The sequence below is a fragment of the Plutella xylostella genome, chromosome Z (genome assembly GCF_932276165.1).
Source record: "Plutella xylostella chromosome Z, ilPluXylo3.1, whole genome shotgun sequence".
In the NCBI taxonomy this organism is placed as follows: Eukaryota; Metazoa; Arthropoda; class Insecta; order Lepidoptera; family Plutellidae; genus Plutella; species Plutella xylostella.
The window spans coordinates 5,993,711-6,015,438 of NC_064012.1; the positions used below are offsets into that span (position 1 = coordinate 5,993,711).

The 21,728-nt window shown below is 37.2% G+C and overlaps 1 protein-coding gene across 1 annotated transcript in view; it reads right to left on the reverse strand.

Moving 5' to 3' along the window:
- Positions 1–5,549: 5,549 nt before the first annotated feature.
- LOC105380227 (SCY1-like protein 2) overlaps positions 5,550–21,728 on the reverse strand; it is a 124,658-nt gene continuing 108,479 nt past the window's right edge. Inside the window, exons 10-18 of the mRNA XM_048632577.1 lie at positions 14,710–14,833; positions 14,020–14,165; positions 12,505–12,658; positions 11,529–11,778; positions 11,199–11,335; positions 10,789–11,071; positions 10,455–10,705; positions 10,127–10,198; positions 5,550–7,636 (exon numbers count right to left, since the gene is read on the reverse strand). Of these exons, the coding sequence (XP_048488534.1) occupies positions 7,313–7,636; positions 10,127–10,198; positions 10,455–10,705; positions 10,789–11,071; positions 11,199–11,335; positions 11,529–11,778; positions 12,505–12,658; positions 14,020–14,165; positions 14,710–14,833 (1,741 nt within the window). The 3' untranslated portion in view covers positions 5,550–7,312. The remainder of the gene's footprint in view (positions 7,637–10,126; positions 10,199–10,454; positions 10,706–10,788; positions 11,072–11,198; positions 11,336–11,528; positions 11,779–12,504; positions 12,659–14,019; positions 14,166–14,709; positions 14,834–21,728) is intronic.

Consider the following 21,728-nt stretch of genomic DNA (forward strand, 5'->3'; position numbering starts at 1 on the left):
AAAAAATGGTTCTCCATATAAAATTTGTTGGTCACTTATATTATACAGGATGTCCCAAAAGTCAACATTGTCCCTCAAAGGGCCTATAGGAGCTAGAGGCTAGCTCAGGAGTGGCCAGAATATCGTAATAATGACATTAGTAAAAAATCGAAAATTCGATTCCACCTTGCATCAGTTTTTAGCGTGCTGTTGATTTTTCGGACAACTTGTATAGTACAATGTTGTAAAAATTCTAATATTGTATAAATTTTAATCGATTTCAGAATGTCGACTTTGATGTGTCGCATCTCTAGTACGTTCCATTTTACCAAAGTGCTTACTCTAGAAATATATATTATCTGTGGTCATTGTCAATAAAATGACATATTTTGCAATAGTATTCATGCGTTAAATGGAAAATTTTAAAGTGTCACCCATGTCTTTGCCCCTGGAAAATGGTATAGATAAAAGGAATAATACGAACCCACATCACAGAATATTGCTCTATCCAATTTAATGGCACTTCTATTTCGAACAACACTTGACATAGGTCCAATGAATTATTAGTCCATATATGTCGTACTTGGTACGTATTTGGACCGCTCTGTTGATCAATGCCCCAATACTTAATTTGACGATTAATTTAACCTAGGTTATGTAATCCAACAGATATTAAATATTTTCGAAACATATTTTTTTTCCTTGAGTACCTACTAACTTATTATACTTAATACGAATGGTGTCAGACCATCGTTCGTCGGTGACGACTATTTCCTATTCCATTTTCCAGTATAGACATCGTACGCTTGAGTAGTGCCACAAAGTCTACAATATTTAGTAGCAGTAGGTACGATGCAGTGACATAATACTAGTAGCTGAACTAAGCTTATTCTGGAAAACTGTTGTTTGTGATCCAAAACTTATTTTAAGTAGGTATTTATAACTTTACTTAGGGTGCCTTTCCACCAACAAAAAAGTTCGTTAATGGATTCGGTTTTAATGTCCTCTAAATTATTGTACTTGGTGATGTTCGACCCACATGTGCAATGCTATGCTACGTGGTGTCGAAGGATGCTTTTGAGATCCACCTATCATAATATTAAGTTGCCCACATAACATATAGCACTGGTGTGAATATAACTGCTATGATATGTGGACCAACACTATACCTACCAGCACATTTAGCACTGCTGTGAATACAATTTAATGCTATGTGGACCAATTGGTGGTTATCAAACCCATTCTCTACCCACAGCAACGTAGCATAGTACCTACATCTTGTTCAGAAAACACCTAGTAGGTACATAAAAACTGACATAGATAGGTACCTGCAGAATCTGCAGACAGGAAGTCGTCGACAGAGTTTGGTTCACCGGACGAGATCTTGCCCCGCCAGCCGCTGCCGCTGGTGCCTCGATGCTCGATCATTGTGAAGCAATAAAACGCATTTTACTTTTAAACGTTTAATTACTACATGGTTCACGTATACATTTTCAGGATGGTTAAGAACATGAGAAGTTTTCTAGGTATAACATTTAGATGAATTATCTATTGCCTATTGCACAGTTAAAGTTATCATTTTAAACTTGCAACACTGACACAAACTTTATTAACTTGTATAACACTCATTAGATTCTCAAATAAGTAAGTAGACATCTGATCAACATCGCTAAAGATGTAATATATTGGTAACACATAGGAATAACATATTTTTTTTGTAATATACTTTTTTTTTGTTTAAACATACAAATAAAGTACATCTTTAAACTAAGTCCTTTCTTCGTCATTTCTATCATTCAGAGTTGATATACCAGGAGGCATCAGAAGATCCTCGAAACTTAATTCTCGTTCCCTTATTTACTTAAAATATTTTCCATTAAATATGTAGGGAAATAGCCCTATAAGAGTACTATGCACTATCGCTTAGTACATAGACAAATAGGATACAAACATATTAAGTATGACGTAGTAAGTTTTTGATTAATTGATTAAGATTATGATTAGTTCAATGATAATTCGAAGCGTCCTCAATTCAATCAGTTGAGACTGAGTTGAGAGAACGATGAACCTATAGTGGTGCCATGAATGCGTTGCATTTAAATATGTAGTTATAAAGGTATTCTTATCGGTATAATGAGTGACAGAACAATACTTGCATATATAAAATGAGAAAACTGTGATAAGTTTATCTTAAGATAAGCTTATCTCACAGTTTGGAAATATGCAAGTCTGAAAGAGCAAAGACTTGCAATACATCATCTAAGTAAATTTCAGGATGCATATCCAGAACCAGTGATATAAATACCTCATATTGTAAAATATTTTTTAAGTCATATGAATGAACAATGCGATACAAAATGATAAAAGTTAATTTCCAAAATTTTATAATGATCTCCTACCTAATTTAAATAAAATGATCAATTAAACTAACAGTCGCATATCATTACGGTTTCGAATAAAAACAATAGTCTTCATTTAGTTCCGATTACAGAACTCATTCGACATCAAGGCAATATCGCCAGTTTGGTTTCTTCAAAAAATTATAAATTTATCACGAATTTCAAATAGCATGTTTTTTATCCTAATTATCTCAAAAATAGACAATATGAAAGGTAAACACTAGGTAAGTCATTTTCGCACCACACGAAGGAAAGTATGAAAGTGACAATGCAGTCAAGAGTTATTGTAGCCTTAGAAAGGTAGCAGTCATTCAGATAGATCACGATTCACATACCTAGCTATCACACAGGGAAGGACCGACGATACAATAGCACGATATAATGTTTATAATAATATATACTTATAAATTTTAGGTAGATAATAGAATTTAAAGGTTGAATAGAAGCTCAACGGCCCTCAACATTAAAAAAACGACTACTAAGTATCAAAGTGAAGGACAGTATTTTAAATACTTAAAGCTCGGTACAGTATAAGGTTCATTTGGTAAATAGATTGTATAAAAACATTTTATCACATTACACAGATATCCCTAACTGTGAGCAATCACCACAACCCTCGGAAGGTATGCTTTTTGTTACTTTTTCTTGAGAATATATTTTTGTAGATAATCCTGTGTTTGCATTTATGAGGTTTAAAAAAGCCGGATCTGCCATTTTAGTGAACTGACTGGGAAGGGGGGACAGTAACATTAGCAAAAGTTGGGAATTGTGTTTCAAATTACAATCATTTATAAATATTTAAAACGTGTTACAGCTAAATGTGCATTTTTGCGGCATACTAGAAGTTACTGGTAGATTTATTTACTTTTCTTGTTGAGATACCGCGTAAATGTTTAGCTGTAACTACTATGTAATGAATAATACATAATTAGTTATAAAGTTTCTAAGATTTTTTAGTAGAAAAGAAGTAGTTCATAAATATATATTATAAAGATTAGTAAAGGCAAGGTCTCAATGTAGAGTCACAACTACGATTACCCTCTAAACATTTGATATTACACGTAAATATATTTTTTATATAAGTCAAATCTTATAATTTAAGAGTTATGAACCCTATTTTCTCACTTTCTGGACTTTTCCTATTAGCAGGATCTCTAATATTCGTACATTCTTTGCTTTGAATATACTTAAACATTCATTTATATAAGTAGATACTTACCTACATTTCATTGTTAAAAATTTAATCTCTTTAGTAAAAAAAAAATATGCTTGGTAAAAATTTATAATAGAGGTAGCATACAAAATATAAAAATAATTATACTATACTTTATTCAAAGGGTGTTAATATTTGGCAACAAAACCTTCATGTATACATATCATTATCAAACCTGAATTTAAAATGTAAGCTCATTAATAATGAATAAAATATTATGAGATCTTTCAAGTCAAGTTTAAATTGAATCTCAACCTAGTATCTCAACCTGGACACACCACACAAGCATGCGTCTACATACCAGAGTACTTATAGGTACGTAGGTAACCAGATGGCTTTGGGAAAAAGACAGCCGATGCCGATGTCATGCCAGAAGAAACCGGCAATCTCATGCAAATTTAACAAAGTTAAAAAGCTCACAAACTTATTATTTTGATATCTTCGGGGCTCCATGCATAATTAAATTTCCGACGGTAAAGTTAGCCATAACAAAATATGGACATAGATTGATAAAATAAATACTGGGTGTGCGACGTGAAACATAGGTCAACAATGTCGGATAAGCAACAGCAACCGAGCAGCTTACGTTGAGGAGTGCCTGGGTCATTCATGCAACGACTCGGGGTGGTAACTTCGTTTCGGTGGGAAGTGTCGGTATCGCTACAAGGTTAGGAAAGTGCAAACAGCATCCGGTGAGGGCACAGACGCGGCTCTTCGCATGCAATCGTGATAGGAAACCAACTTGCTCTCTCAATCCTCCTCACTCTCGGCAGACGCATCGTTTAGGCCGCTGCATTATCTTGAGTTTTACAATTTTGAATAACACGGAAATCCAACGGGTCATCGGTTTTGTTTACATAGCCAATTTAAGGAGCTAACACGTCCTGATATGCTTAGTACAATACATTATAATATGGGTTTGACATAGGTGGATAAAATTTAGATGAAAGGGGGATAAAATTTAGATGTAGACATTGAATTAGAGTAGTGTAAGTCGCGGCGTGCATTGCGTGGAGCGCGTGGAGCGGCGTGGCGGCGCAGGCGCAGCCCCAGCTCCGGAATACTCTACCCTCTAACGATATTGTGTTTATTTCCCCGAAAACAGCTGGTACTGGAAGCAACCACAATAAAAGGTGAATAAGATTAGAACGAGCGACGCCACCACCGCCGCCGCCGCCGCCCTGTTAGCCGAGATCAAGCTACGGTACGCTAACACCACTACCAACCACTACACTAGCTATTATGACCAAAACTCATCAGCATTGCTAAAGCTTTAAATAATACAACACAAAGTTTGTCATAAATATATAGGTAGGTCTTATAGATTTTCTTGAATATAATAATATACGTAAGCCTATTTTCATCAATATATAACCCAAAATCGAAAATATATTGACCATTATATTCAAATTATAATAGTAGATAATATTACGTATTAATTATATAAGCTGGTAACGTAGTCATGTGATTAATAGCTCATAAATAAAGTACAATATGCAGCTAAGAATATAAATTAGGTAGTTTCCAAAACACAATAGACAATATTATAGCTATACAAAATAAAAAGTAATCAAATATAATATATAAAATAAACCTATATAAATATCTAATACTAAATGCGATGAGATTTAGCCGTAAGCTACGGATTTTCTACTATCGTGCGGAAAAAGCTTGCTAAGGATAAATTAAGTGTAAAAATAGTACCTATAGGTATATAAATAATATAATTATGATATTTTTATACTGTTCTTAGCCTCTTGTGAGACTTGTTACAAAATATAAATCATAAAATACCTATACATAATTATAAAATATTTTCCTCTGACACCGGCCGACAAAAATATATAGATGGGTAATAAAATAATATAAGTACATGATATGTAACTAATAAACTACTTGCAAATTTGTTTTTGACAAAGTTGTTATTTTTTGTTTCATATTTTAAATATTTTATATTTTCTCTACCTATTGAGACCTTTTTTAGTAATGAAAATAAAATAAAGTGATATTCATTGTATATTATTGATATTATGATCCGTTACAAAATAAAATATGTACTTATGTATTGTTTTTTATCGTTGTTCATGACTTGTTCCTACAAAAAGTGCGTTCCCTTGATAGGCTTCCAAAAATAATATTATACTTACCTACTAAAAATCGAATATAAAAAATACACAAAACCATAAGAACGATTACAATGAAATGATTCGTTAGAAAACTTAAAACATCTAGGTATACCTAATGGCTTACCGTTATAAAACTCATGAAACAATAACTTAAGTTTAAGTACCTACATTTACCATTACATAAAATAAATTGTTGACCTCAGCAAAGAACAAAACATTTTATATTCAAAATAGTCCATTATCTCTTATTCCATCCGAAATTCATAGTATTATATTCCTGGAAGGAGCAATTCCCTCTTGGTAAAGAAAGATGGTTAAGTTATAAATAGAAATTCGAACCTTTACTACCCTACGATATAATACTCATAATATGTAAATATCTCAAATACATATACATAACTACGAAGGACAGTCTTCGCAATTTTGTGACAGAAGTATCATTAATGATAATTGATATAAGTTAGTCTTGTGTGATTTTAATAGTTCATGAAAGTACATTACAGTGGTCTAGGGGCCTTTTGGCACACTCCTCATTTATTCACTTTTCAATGGTACATGATTTTATTTATAATATTTTAAATACTTTGTTACAAATGAAAGAAAAAGTTGCTTAAAGCATTCCCTATAATAACATATCACAGCACCATCAGACGACATCCTGCTGTCTTCATTCCTATATTCATAACCTCGTTTTCCCTAATAGGTATAATGGTAAATTTTACATTCCATTTTTTCATATATAATAAACTTTTTCAGTTAATTTTCATAAAAGTTCGGCTTAGATAGACATCTGAATCCGATCAAAATTACATAATAGTCCAACCTGCGCTTCTGTATTTCTCAACCACTGATATAAATATGTTTTGAAAGAATAATAGACTTGTTTTCCTGTGTGAGCTATAAGATTAGGCTCACAGATGTGATCCTGATAGATTACTTTTTTATTGTAATCAAAAACCAACTACTATGTTTGTCAACAATATACTTATATACGACATCGATATAATTAATAAAACTACTACTTAACACTTAGGGATCGGACGGGGATGGCCGTATCGGCAGACAGACTGAATCGAAGCGGCGGTCGAGGGGCTAGGGCGGCTCAGTGCCGGCTCGCAGATTTAGCTATTTTAATTTCAGTGATATCCTTGAAACACTACTTAAGTGCATTTTAAGTAAATCCAGTAATTACTATCCATTAAAAGCACTATCTTAGACACTCATTTCTATTACATTGAACATTCATTAAACACAGAACATGTAATTGAACAACTTACATATTACGATTATTCATATTGGAGACAGTTGTGGATAGACAACTGCAACCACAAAGAAGTGACAAAAAGTTTAGCCGAACTGAAATTAAAATAACGAAACGTACGAGGGACCTATACGCAGGGTCTACCAGTAGAGAGAGGTCTACCGGGCGCGCTGACGGGTCGAGGCTGGCGAGAGCCGGGCGAGGGTCGAACTCACGGAGCAGTCGCCGGCTAAATAAACTACGACACGGAAAGAACTTGTTGGCACACGGAATCGAAAAGCATGCGTCGTCTAAGAAGCGGCGTCCTGTGCGTAGCGGGCGGCGGCGCGGGCGCTCAACGGGAGAGCGTGATATTGAGCGAGGGGCACTTCCTGACGGCCATGGTGGCGGTGTTCTGGATGGCCGAGTAGCCGGCGGCGGTGGCGCCCTGGAGGGTGTGGCTCCAGTGGGACTGGTGGTGGTGGTGGCGGCCGTAGTGGTGGTGGACCGGGCTAGAGCTACCCCCCGGAAGGTGCCTTACCACTCCGCTGCTGAGCTGCTGCAGTATGCCCGAGCCGTGCGAGCCGCCGGCGGCGGACGGGCGCCGGGAGCGGATGGACTGCATGGACGAGGTCAGCAGGAAGGGCACGCTGGACGAGGTGTTGGGCATCGAGCCTCCCTGAACACCCCACATAGAATGCTGTTATAGTATCTGCAGTGTAAAGAGGCCGTGGCGCTAGGCCGGGCGCCTGGTCGCGGGTGGATCGTGCAGGATCGCCAATCGTCGTGTTGGAAGTGCTAAATTTTTATTTGGTGCGTTGAATTGAGGCTGTGTTTGCTTGAATTATAAAAAAAACTAGTGCTTTAAGGATCGTTTTATAGGTTTTTTATACAGTTACCATTGCGACAGTAGGTATGTACTTCATTAATGTAATTATTTCCTTTGCTCTTTCAATATTCAATTTCTTTTGTTTATCAGGATTCTTTTTTTTGTTTCTCCCTTGAAATGACAAAAGCTCTATTCTTAGGGTTCAGTAAGTTCTCCATGGTTTTTTATTTCGGAATAGGGTACCTGGTGTATGTGTAGTGATACCTACCTTCAAACCTGGGATTGTTTATCTAAAAGTGAGTAGATAAGTCTGCACAATGTTTGGTTGGTTCATTATTTCCACTGCTATAATAAGGCAAATATAAAATTAATTACTAAACCAAAAGCCACATAAAAAAGAAGCACACAAAATAGTAATATTTTAAACACAAAACCATCCAACTTTAATTTTTCATTACGAACAATGATAACGGATAATCCGTAATTGTCAAGCCTTCACGAAAAATAAGCTGTGTTCTGTATTTGTCACAAACGAGTTAATTAAAAAACGTGTTAAAATAATTAAAAATCGAATTGTACAAAATTATATAATAATTATCATAAAATAAAATAGTCACACCGACACGACAGGGCTTTTCAGGAGGTTAATTACTGTATCAGCAAAAGCTACGTCTAAAACCCCTGCCACTTCACAGGTGCTCGTAAAAAGCCCTCTCGATAAAACTACAATTAGCTAAACGCTAATAATAAACTAATAAGTAACTAATTAATAAGCATGCCTTAAAAAAGTAGGTAACGTTTTAAAACAAAAGCGTGTGTTGGGTATTGAAACTGTTCGTGTAACAGACGGAAGCGCCACTACTGATGAAGTGAGTTTCACGGAGATGTTGCCGTGAGGACTATGTGTTAGTATAATTATGTAATGAGTTACTTTCTGCCCACATACGAAAAAAGGCCCAACTTGCACATATTGGTAACGATTGACTTTTCCTATTCAAGCTGATAAGAATTTCAGAAACATATTTCCGGAGATCGATATGTCGTGTTGTGTACAATATTGTTTGACAACAAACACTGTTACACCTTTGTTCGTATCACGTTGGAAGTTCTGTAGTGTAGTCAGTTGTGCCTGGCAACATCTTAGTGTAATGTGAGGTGAATGTCACTGATACAGTAAAGATGAATAGAGGTGAAAAGCCCCCTGGAAAGATACTCACGATCATGCCCCGTGAAAGCTGCGTTGTAGAAAAGATAGCCACAGTGAATGACAGAGCTTGAGACCGACTACCCGGCACGGCACAAAGAGAGCAGATGCTATCCGATACACAACTAACATTCAACATAAATCATTTTAATAAGCAAAACTAAAACGCAATTGTTGTCTTATTATCAATGAGACTACGACGAATATATTTTTGCCACAGTCAAATTAAAGGTGGCGAAAATAAAAAGAACATTTACTCAGCAGACAAAATTATAGTCGTCGTAAGAACATCCGGAATTTACTCCGAGAATATCGCGGCGCAATGCAAAGATGTAGGAGAACAAAGTTATAACAACTATTATAAGTTATATTATCATTCGCAAGTGGCAATCGGCAAGTCGAGTGTAAATGTTGCTTCTCAAGGTTACGAGACTTGTTCCACTTGATGTGTTACGTCTACTTCATAATTCAAGATCAGAGATACATTTGCTATCGGAAAGTGGAAAGTTATAACGATGCATCGAGTTAAGTAGACTACGTGTTTACTCGTGCGTACTGTGTAACTGCGTATTTCTTTACTAGGAAAACGACGATATTATTGCCAATTTTAAAAAGAAAACTTTGCATTGGGCTGCAATCAATTTAGAATTTTATATTTAAACAGTTTTTGGTAACAACCTGAAAAGTAGCCGATTGGGTGATAGTAATTCTAAGACAACACGGTGTTATCTGCTACGTGGTAGAAGTCAGTGATGTGATGACGGACGAGAGGGAACATCGACCACACGGAGGCACCGCCAACAGCGCGGCCGCGGCATGCGACCAACAGAACATGCAGCTTCGATTCGTGGAAGGGTGATCAGGTCCGCTCACAGGGGTACAGTACAGTGTGATAATGCGATGCGATGCAATGGAAGAGTAGATGCACGCGACAAGAGTCATTCCTCGAAACGCCAACAAGTTCGTTCACGGGTGATGGTGTGAAAAATGATACTAGCACTCCCAGTCGGTGTGGGATGAAGTCTCGACTGCGGAAGGGGATAGTCCAACAACAAAGTATCAAGCCGGTTCACGTCGACATTCAGAAAGAGGGTTTGGGATCGCAGTCAGTCAGGCGCGTGCGCAGAGGGACTTACGGCGCAATGCGACGACGCCGGCACGGACAGGCTGGACCCTGAGCCGCCCCTGCCCGCCCTGTACTGGTAGCCCTGCACACACAACACGAGTCACTCCCGCGCCTCCGCTCCCGCACTCTCTACCAGTACCACTACTCACCTAGATCTAGTAATCAAATTAGTACTCGTCTAACAAATTAGTTCACTAGGCTAAGTAAATAATTAGGTAGGTATATAAAAAAGGTAATAATATGGTTATCATAGAATGGTTACATTACTCGAATAATTGGACTACAGTAGTGAAGCTATCGCTACTAGTGACGACTACGAGTGGATTTTCGGTACTTACGGTGGGCGGGGAAAGGTTGACGGCGGAGCCGCGGCGCTCCTGGGGCCCGATGCTGGAGTGGCGGCGCGTGGGCAGCCCCGAGGCGCCGCCGGGGGTGCCTCCGGGCGACGAGGCGCACGACGGTGCGATGCGGATCTTGGGCGTCATGAGAGTGTTGTCGGAGAGACGCCGGTTCGGGAACACGTTCGACACGCGCAGGAAGTTGCTGTCGTTGTTGGAGTTGTTGGAGCCGAACAGCCACCCCCCGAGACCTGTACCGGCAGGTTAGAGAAGTAGATGGATACATGGAGATAAATTATCTATTAGCCTGGAATAGTAGGAGTTTGAGTCGTACCGAGTTTGTTCTTGAAGACGCCGGTGACGCTGCCGGTGGCGCTGGCTGGGCCACTCGGTGGCGCCGTCATGGAGTTCTTGCGGGCCATGTCCTCGGCCGAGGAGGTCTTGCGGGTGTCCACGCGCAGGTTGGGGATATTGAACGGCGGCGCCACCATGTTGTCGGTACTCATCTGGTGGCGCAGGTTGCGGTAGCGCTCTGGGCTTGACATGTGAGCCGCCGCCTCCAGCTTCATCTTGTAGCGCTGCCCCTTGTCTATGTTGTCCAACATGTCGTACAGGATCTACGGAACAACACGTCATTAAACCCGAGACCCTCTGCACCTCGCGGGTGCCATAGGACTGCAACAACAACAACTACAAATCCAAATAGGTCTTGAATAGAAAGTAATCAGTTGGTCTAATAGTTACCTCCATGAGGTTAGTGAACTGGTCGCAGTTGAGCGCGGGGTTGACGGCCTGCGGGGCCAGGCACGGGATCATCTTGGTGGCCATCAGGTTGGTGGTGAGACCGAACTTGGGCTCCACTAGCATCGTCCTGTACAGCTCTGTGGAAGACATCAACAACGGAGTGGTTAAGCGACGCGTCGATCGCCCGGTAAGCTCGCTTAGCTACCGCTCAGACAATCGCAAATGCAGAAAAAAGCGCTCCTGATATTTCGCAACAGCTTAGCTTACATTGCACTGCCGATTATAACGTCGAGTAAATTGATACGCATCTGTGTCTCTTTCGATACTTACTGACAACCTTATTAATGATCTCTGGGTCGCTGAGCCGCAGAGACAACAGACTCGGCAGCAGGTTGTCCACGATGTGGCCGCGCTCCAGACGCATCAGAATCTTCTCATAGAATGCCAGCACCAGGTTCACAATCTTCACATCGCACTGGCTCTTCTCGAGAACACCCCTTATCTTGGGCAAGACGATCGTGTGCAGCGACTTGTCGTCGATGAAGTCCGAAGAGTTCTGCATTGCGAGCAGGGCTGCCACCTGCAAGCGTCGCGGATAGTTTTTAACATGTCCTAGGGCGTTATTGGTACCCAATGCTGATACTGCTGATGAGTGATGAGGTTGTAAGTTCTACTTCTGTTGATAATCTTTGTTACCTGACATTTGGACTTCCGTGAAAAAGATGGTCTGCCCTTAATAAAATAACACGTGGCCAACAAAGTATGGTGAATATATTAGTTCACGAATTTTCGAATATGTAGGGCTATTAGTTAATTAGGTGTATTATTAGTATAATAATATTCCGGGAAGTCGCGTATAATATAACGTAGGTACTCGTGTATCCATGCCTATAAATGCATTATAATAAAAACAGTTATGGCTCAATAAATAAAATAGCAAATACCGATTTAACATTAATTACGCACAGTGTGAAACTGATACGGAAATGAAAATGTATAATTAATTAATCAAGGTGCCTTGACGTACGTTAATAAAAGGGAAATAAGATAGTGCAAATATGAAGTAATTAATCTATAACGCGTGGATATTATTTGTTAAATTAAACACAGTAATCCGTAATAATGAAAACGCATTCTAGATATATAAAATAACGGCATTATAAGTATTGTGACCCCAACCAATGTGACACAAAATGTTCTTGGCCTCGTAACATTTATTAACTCCATGTAAATATACCTACTTACTTCACGTAAATAAATAAGTTTTCTCACGTGTGCTATAAAAAAACAAATAGCGACTAGGTACCTGTATTTGGCTGTTGTCGTGCTCGATGGACCTGAAGAGAACTGGCAGGATGTCGCCGTTGACCTCCTTCCTCTGGCATTTCCGCAATATAATGTGGAGGCTTTCGAAAATCGTGACGGTTGCTCGAATAGTTTTGGGTGATTCCAACAAAGATCTGAAACATATTATAGTGTCGGATTATACACTCACGAGCAAAGAAACAGTTCCACTTACAAAATTCCAACACTTAATGATCTTTTTTTTTAGTTTGTCCAGCCATTCATTTTTTTGGCTACAAAACTCACTGATCTAGAGAGGTTATTTTAAGATAAGTAAAAGTAAAGAAAAAATTCAATAAAATGTGTTCATTCAATAAAACGGAACTACTTATTTATTTTTCCCTGAACATATAAGTACAGGTATGCAATTTAAAGATAGTTCACCGATGATACTTTAAGATCTATTTTCGTATCTATCGAGTTGAAAAGTTTTGATACTAGGTATTTTACAGTGTCGAGTTGGGAAAGTTTTGAACTGCGAACAAATTTATACTCCCTAACAATATACCCCTTGGTTATTCTGTATAACACTTTCAAATGCATTATTTACAAAAAATGTTATGAACCATTCCTGAAACTTCACAAAACGCATAAAATACTATTAATACATTTTTTTTATCTTTATTAATTTAAACTTACCTTCATCATTAAAAGCCAGAATAAAAAAGTTAGTAATATAAAAACATATTAATTTAAGCGTACCAGTCAAGCAGCACAATTTTACGATGGAAGTTTAACCTGAGGTCGATCTTACATCTATTTGCTGTCATAATTCGACAGTATAACAGACAGAAACTGACAGGAATATATTTATTTAATAAAAATATATTTATTTATTTGTAAGGTCTACCTTAGTTAGGCTTACACTCCAACAAGGCCGAGACGAGAGAAGAGATGTTTTTTTAACAACCACTAGAATTTATTTTTCTGCATATCTCGTATACGCTAAGCTCCAGTTGAAATCACTATGACGGAGATGGGTGTTATACATTATTTATTTTATCTTTATCTTATCTTTTATCTTTATTTGTATGGCTCGTTGTAAGCGGAGATGTGAGTGCTATTGCGGAGAGTGACGTGCGACTTGAGTACCGTTGACAGCTCCTAGTTTCTCCGCAAAGCTTGGGTAGATTTCACTGAGTTGAAAAACGTCTCTTCTCGTCTCCGCTTTTGACATCTCAGCACATCTCCGAATTGGTGGAATGTAAGCATTTTGCGTGCAACTGGTCGTCCAAAATACGAAAGGTACACTCGGTGTCGATCGGTGGGCTTCCTCACGCGCAGTCCGTAATCCACTGCAGGACAGGGGCCTCTTCCAGTACTGGACGGTTATTGGCATCTCCACGCTCGGCACGTTGGTCGATTGATTACTCAACAGTCGGCAGACGGGTTGAGCGATAGCTTACTGAACATTTCTACAGACAGGTCGGCCGATTGCTTACTTAACAGTCGGCAGACGGGTCGGTGGACCACTTACTTGACAGTTGGCAGCACGTAGCCAGAGAACTCGTCGTGCGAGCAGTCGTTGGCGAGCCACAGCACGGGCTGCAGCACCGATGCCAGCACCTCCGTGCTGCGGAGCTCCTGTTGAAGCAGCGGCCACACGTGCTGCCAGCGCAGTTTCTGCCGACAAAGGGGGTTGGCTAAAGGGTGCTGCCAAACTGAGCCCCTATCACAGGCTAACGTGAAAATACACAAAAATATGGAAAAACTTTTGGAACTAAAAAAGTTGCCTTACATTTTGACAATGACAATGTACGATACGAAATGCGAATGGAGGTTCGAAAATAATGTTATCGGTGCACTTGTATACATTAACGAGCAATAAAAACTGCCAGTCAATGGCAGGTGGAACTTTTTCATTCCACGTGTGTGTTTTAAACCGAATGGTTGGGACTCAGTGGTCATTCTGAACAACTTTAGTTCTACGACTTTCAAAGTCCAGTTAAAAAATTAGAAGGAATAGAATTAGAAGGGGTTCAAATTAAGACGTTAACCATTCACTTTCTGCTATTTTTAACACTTTTGAAACAAAGTATAGCTGACTAACATAGTATGCAACCTGAATTAATATAACACAGTAGAGCAACGGTAATATGGACGGTCAAAAATCAGATTAATGGCAGTTTAAGAAATATTGAAATAATCAATGAAAAAAAAAAATTACCTTCGGTATGTACGGCAGAGCCTCAATCAGCGTGACACGATAGAAGTTGATCTTCAGTTGAGGGTCCTTGGTGTCGATGACGTCCAGGAATTGCATGGCGTGAATAGCCACCTCGCTCTGACACCTTCGGACAAAGACAAACGTATAAATTCACGCATTACGATAGCTGTAACCACACAAGTTAAGAATACAATAAGTAACATTGACAGACGTTCATGAGAGCGGTTTCTGACTACGTCGTATTTGTCGTTGGAGCTTGCACTCTTAAAAAAGCGTTGCGTTTAAAAAAATACTGATGTGTCAGTATCAATAGCGCTTATTCAAGTTTAGAAGCGTACGAAAATACGGTACGCGTAGGCGCTTCAAAAACAAGCTTATTTGCGCCAAAATACGCTTCTCTGAAACCGCTCGCTCTAACTCGCTCTGAAACGTCCGTACAGTAACTGATATTTAAATTTTAAAGAAATTTCATGGTCCGTTTCTTTAATTTCATTATACAGGGTGATTGGTAATTAGTGGCGGACCCGTTAAGGGGAGATAGAAGAGGTCAATTCTAGTCGATTTCAATAAGGTATGTACTATCCGAAAGTTAACCATTTCTGAAATATTAATAATTTTAGAATTTTATAAAAAAATCGTCCATATAAAGTTTAAACATTTATTTAAGAAAAAGTACACCTTTTTTAACCACTTTTTTAATGGTTTTACATTATTAAATAATTGAAAAATAATAATAGCTATTAAATTTACATAACTAACGTTATCTTAAGCCATAGGCTTCAAAACATCAAAATTAAAATAAAATAAAACAGTCACTTTACAGAAAAAAACCTTAATTAAAATAAAAAATCACATAACAATTTTTGTTGCAAAATAGCTTTAAAACTTTAGTATTTCATGAGCTTTCGAATGAGGTATAACAAACCGAAATTGGCCAAGGAATGCAAAAAATATGACTAACTTAACACAATAGGGCAGGTAAAAAACTAGAACAAAAGAGTCACATGAGTATTGTTATCTAAGGACTACTTGGCAACCTTTTCAGTCCGCTCCTGAAATTTAATGCGTTCGGATGTGTTTAAGAAGCGTCCGTAGTCGAGCGGGCCTCAGTGATCGTAACTGATCACTGCGGTTAAGCAACAACTGGCACATTTAGTCATTGGATGGGTGACCGATTTCAACTGGTTCTTTTCTGGACGCTTCCGTTCTTCGGACGGCACTGCTAGGGCGCGGGTCTCCTTCCATTGAAAGAAGAGTTTAGGCCTAGTCCACCAAGCTGGCCTAGTGCGGGTTGGTGAACCCCAACACAAGCAAGCTTGTGCTGGGTGAGTTGTCGGGTAAGTGGGCAACCCGACTGTCAGATGCTTTCGAGCTGCCCGAAGGCCTCTGACTGGGCTTAACGACTGCTGCCGAATCAGCAACCGGGACCCACGGCTTAGCGTGCCGTCCGAAGAACGGAAGCGTCCAGAAAAGAACCAGTTGAAATCGGTCACCCATCCAATGACTAAACGTGCCAGTTGTTGCTTAACCGCAGTGATCAGTTACGATCACTGAGGCCCGCTCGACTACGGACGCTTCTTAAACACATCCGAACGCATTAAATTTCAGGAGCGGACTGAAAAGGTTGCCAAGTAGTCCTTAGATAACAATACTCATGTGACTCTTTTGTTCTAGTTTTTTACCTGCCCTTTTGTGTTCAGTTGGTCATATTTTTTGCATTCCTTGGCCAATTTCGGTTTGTTATACCTCATTCGAAAGCTAATGAAATACTGAAGTTTTAAAGCTATTTTGCAACAAAAATTGTTATGTGATTTTTTATTTTAATTAAGGTTTTTTTCTGTAAAGTGACTGTTTTATTTTATTTTAATTTTGATGTTTTGAAGCCTATGGCTTAAGATAACGTTAGTTATGTAAATTTAATAGCTATTATTATTTTTCAATTATTTAATAATGTAAAACCATTAAAAAAGTGGTTAAAAAAGGTGTACTTTTTCTTAAATAAATGTTTAAACTTTTTATGTACGATTTTTTTATAAAATTCTAAAATTATTAATATTTCAGAAATGGTTAACTTTCGGATAGTACATACCTTATTGAAATCGACTAGAATTGACCTCTTCTATCTCCCCTTAACGGGTCCGCCACTAATTACCAATCACCCTGTATACACCCACGTTATAATATATGTACAGAAATCCTGGGATCGACTGTGGGCGTTTATGTTATATCATACGTCGTATAAATAGGCGACGGACATTGGACTAAAAAATGGGCCTATTATGTAGCCACAGAACAATGCGGACTCGGGTGTCTGTAGCACATAAAATAAAAAATTCAGAGCTGCTAAAATCTGAAATTATTTATGAGACAATGGGAATGGTAATTGATCTTAAACAGAAGATTTAACAGGTCTAAATTTAAAGGTATTTTATGCTTTCAGTGTGGGAGTACCTTTAAATATAGCTTGTAATAATAATACTAATGTTTTAAAATAAAAGGCATTGAATATTTAAATAATTTTACCATCGCGCAGCAAGTATTTCTATAGTTATGTGTTTATAGTTCATGCCAAACATCGAGGAAAATACATTGATTATAAAATTAAAAGAGCATCCAAACTAAATAAAATCTTTATCAGGGATCGAATACTCGGATGTATGTAGGTACATAGGTATATTACAGACTGTTCGCATATCCGTTTTCTTGGAGTATTATCATGACGTTAAATCAAGGGTGGTGCACACAAACCACCATTTCTAGAAATCACCATTAGAAAGCATTATCTTAAAATTTATCGTCATTCATATGCAAGAATTCATTACAATTATATGCAAGAACGCTATTTTCCCGGGCATCAAAGGAGCTATTTTCTTACCTCTTTTCAGGCAAAACACACCCACTTTCAAAGCATGAGTGTGAATAATTATATAAAAACACTTATGTATCGGGTAGGAAATGAATTTTCAAGGCCCTTTATTGACATATATATAACTATTGTAAGCACAATTTTATCATATTATATTGAAATATAATTACGAACTCCGAATGGCTTTCCAAACTGTCTATTTTGGATTAACAATTCGCAGAAATTGTTATTGCGGCAAATCCGTGAGTGAAAAGTTTTTGTACACTAGTAATCATATTCAAATACAACTAGTGATTTCAACATTTTTTTCAATAAATATTCTACCTATAAGGGTGGCTGTTACGAACTTCTATTTAAATACTACATAAATTCATTTAGCTAATTTCGTTTAATGCACTAAACAATTTTATCCTAAACATGTTTATCTTCATAATTCACCATGGTCTTTTGATTAATATTTAGTTAAATGCGTTTAGCATTCTGCGATTTGTTATTTACGTTCAGTTCCACATCTTTTAATGAGAGACTTCATATTTTTTATTGAACATTCGAAACGACACAGCGTAAAACGGAGTCAATCTATCAATTTCAAACATAGAGAAAATAACACTACTTATTTCAAAACAAAACTTATTTCGGCTTTGGTGGTGTTTGTATTTATTTGTTGTTGTGATTTCAAAGTAAAATGAATAGTCAAGCAGCTTCTTCGTGTTCGTGCCCCTAATTTTACAAGTGAAGAACAAGATTTATTGTGCAATGTATTAGAACCATACTTGCACATTATAGAGAGCAAAAAAACGTTGTTCCTGAATGGTATCAGGAGATTTAATGTATATTTTATACAATAATGCTATTGCATGAGTAACTCTATGAATGATTCTGCAAGCTGCTGTTGGTTCTTCCACACCTATCACATCTCCACAAGTAATTAACTGACTGCCAGTTGCATAATATCGGAGTGTGCATAACAACTGGTTCATTGGATTATTTCTGTAACAATAATTATAGGTACTTACTTATAAATAAAAGTATAAGATAATGATGTAGTCAGATAACTTTATTATTTCAATACCTTAGCTACTTACCTGGTGGAAATAAATTCAAGATGTTGTTGAATTTCTTGTAGTAGAAGCGATACAGTTTGTTTTGTCAAACGAAATCTTCTAACAAATGTTTTATCCGGTAGTGTCTCAAATAAGTTAGTTCTTTCTGCAATATAGCGTAATGAGCGAGGTCTATTCATAAAGAGAAGTAATTCTTCATCATCGTCATCAAACAAAATATCCCACAAATACATTATTTATTAGATAACCTCAACATAACCTCTGAACAATGACCTCTGAATCTCTCACAGACAACAACTAGACATCACTGAGGAAAAATGCTAGAAATGGAAAAGTTCTCTTGACAGCCGGTCGGTCAGCTGGTCGCCGCGACTGACGCCATGACAGTAGATAAATGTGTTTAGTAAAGTTAAATAGCCATTTGACCGCATTTAGGTTTAACAGATTACTAATCATATTTAAGTCGTGGTAAAAGATGTTTTACGAAATTTAATTTCAAATTGTGTTTAAATAAAAAGTTAAATACATTTATCACTTTTATAAAAGCCACCCTAAATATCGTCCAAATATTGAAATGAGCAGTAAAATTCTAGTAATGATTAATTAATTAAAATAACTTTAATGATACTTAATTATCACCAACAAACGGACGATCGACTAAAAAGGTCAGAATTTATTTTTGCGTTTGGAATTCGTTCCAATTGACATGGAATAATTATAATGTTACCATTCGGAGTTCCAAAATATCAGTGTCCATGGCCACGTTACAACACAAATATACACAACAAAGTACTCCCGTTATGTTGGACCTACAATGTGCATGTGCTCATGCCACATAGTAGAATCAGATCCACATTCAAAGTTCCTCTGCTAATGAATTCTGAGTATTGCATCTCAGTATTTTATTTATGTTTACTCTCAGTCAAAGAAAAGTTATGAGACAAAACGCTCACTTTGAACTTGGAATATAAGTGAGCTTTGAAATAATGCGATGTTTAAAACTCAACGCTGTTTAAAACAAAAACCAGCATCGTTGAATATACATCGGGATTTTAAAATTTCAAAATCATTATCAGGAATACATAAGGGGAATAATAAACAACTTATGCATGTATTACTCACCCTTTTCTGTGAGGTAAAGGACGATTGCTGGACGCCATGTGTGGGCGATGCCTGCAAAGTGCTCGAAACGTGGGGACCAATGAAAAATGATACCTTGCGCGCACCTTAACGGGTTTATCACATGACAACACAACAATGCCCAGACTGTTACCCAGACGCATGCAATTCTACGTAAAATTCCAATGGCAAAGCTTAATATTTAACAAATTATAAGCACAGATAACATCATAATTATAATAATCAGTAATCTTTTATTTCATTAGAATTTTTATTAGAATTGTCGTCACCCCCATTTTTGGTGACCCAAAACTCAATTAACATAGATAGGCACACTAATAAGAGAGTTAAAAGCGTTACTATTAAATATTAATGACTGGCACATAGGGAATAGATTAGACTAGCACAAGAAATGAAGCAAAACACATGATTGAATCAAACTGTAGAGTATATGTGGGTCTTGGGGGATCATTCGTGGTTAGCAAGCTGCTTCTCAATTATGAGTTCGTGAGTTCACTATACATGATTAATTCGTCAATATACGTTATAAACACGTATACAAATATTAGCGATTATTATTCAGAAGACTTACCTCAATTAGATATCATGTTTATGTACCTCGAAGGTACACTGAATAGTTAAGTCCACTTTAAAAAAAAATGTTTAAGAAAATCATAGCATAATAAAGCTATTACTTCAAAGAAATCAAGTTCAAGTCACACTATACCTAGGTCATATTGAAGAAATACTACTTCACGTAAATAAAGTAGGTTTACCAGTAAACGCGTGAAATCTTCATTGCGTAACGAGCATGCTGAACATCACTCGATTGTCCCCTCAATAGAACCACATGTCACTTACTGCCAGTTTCAATTACTCTATCTACCGCAGTCTGGTAGTTACCTTTATACGATTTTGACAGGTTGTAACTTTAAATATGTGTCATAATAGTGTGAAATTAACCACAGGTCATAGGTAGATAGAGTTATTGAAACTGGCAGTTAATAGCGGGACAATCAGCAGTTGATGAACTGTTCAGAATCTGTCAATTTAGTATCTGATATTAAAAAACAGACTTTAACCAATATAAACACGAGTACAGTAAGTTCATGTATGTATATAATAGTACATATCTCTCCTTTGTTAAACATAAATACTAGAAAGAAGACACAAAATGTGTTGGTACTTCTGCAACAGTGCAACGGAGCCATAATGCGATATAATTCACTTTTTTCTAACATTCTCTTTAAGTAAATCTGTATATTTAAAAAAAAAACTACCTCCATTTATTATGGATACAGTTTGGTGCATGAATCGTAATCTATCTGCATAATTCAGCTTACTTAAAGCTGAAATCCATATATGGTAGCAGTCGTTAGCACAAACAAAACAGTCATATCGTTGCAATAGGTATAAGCTGTGTCCTGACTTTGACCTATTTACTAAGCCGAGCTAAAGAACACAAGCATGGCACACATCAAAGGAATGGGACCTCAGTAAGATAGCTACTATTTATTTTCACAAATTTGAATTTACTCAGGGCTTCAATGTTGCAAGAAAATGAGGGTAAAAAGTGACTTAGTCCATAATAATGTTAATGATTTTAGTTGTAGATAACGTTTGCTTTTGTAAGGTAAAGGAACCTAAGTATTTAATGATGGTATTCTCAACTGATTTAATGATATTGTATTCTCAACGTTAAAACTTTATGAACATATTTTTGTCACGGCATTATGTACCTACATAAAATATAACACATAAGCTCGTGGTATAATATTTATTCTGAAATTCCGTAGTTTAAAATAATTCATTGGTACATGCCAGGATTTGAACCCACGGTCTCCCGGATGACAGGACGAGACATTTTCCTGTAGCGCACCACAGCTCTGCACTAGATTAAAACATATAATATATAGATAGTTAAATATACCTCATGACTACAATCATATATTTTTTCATGAATGTAATAT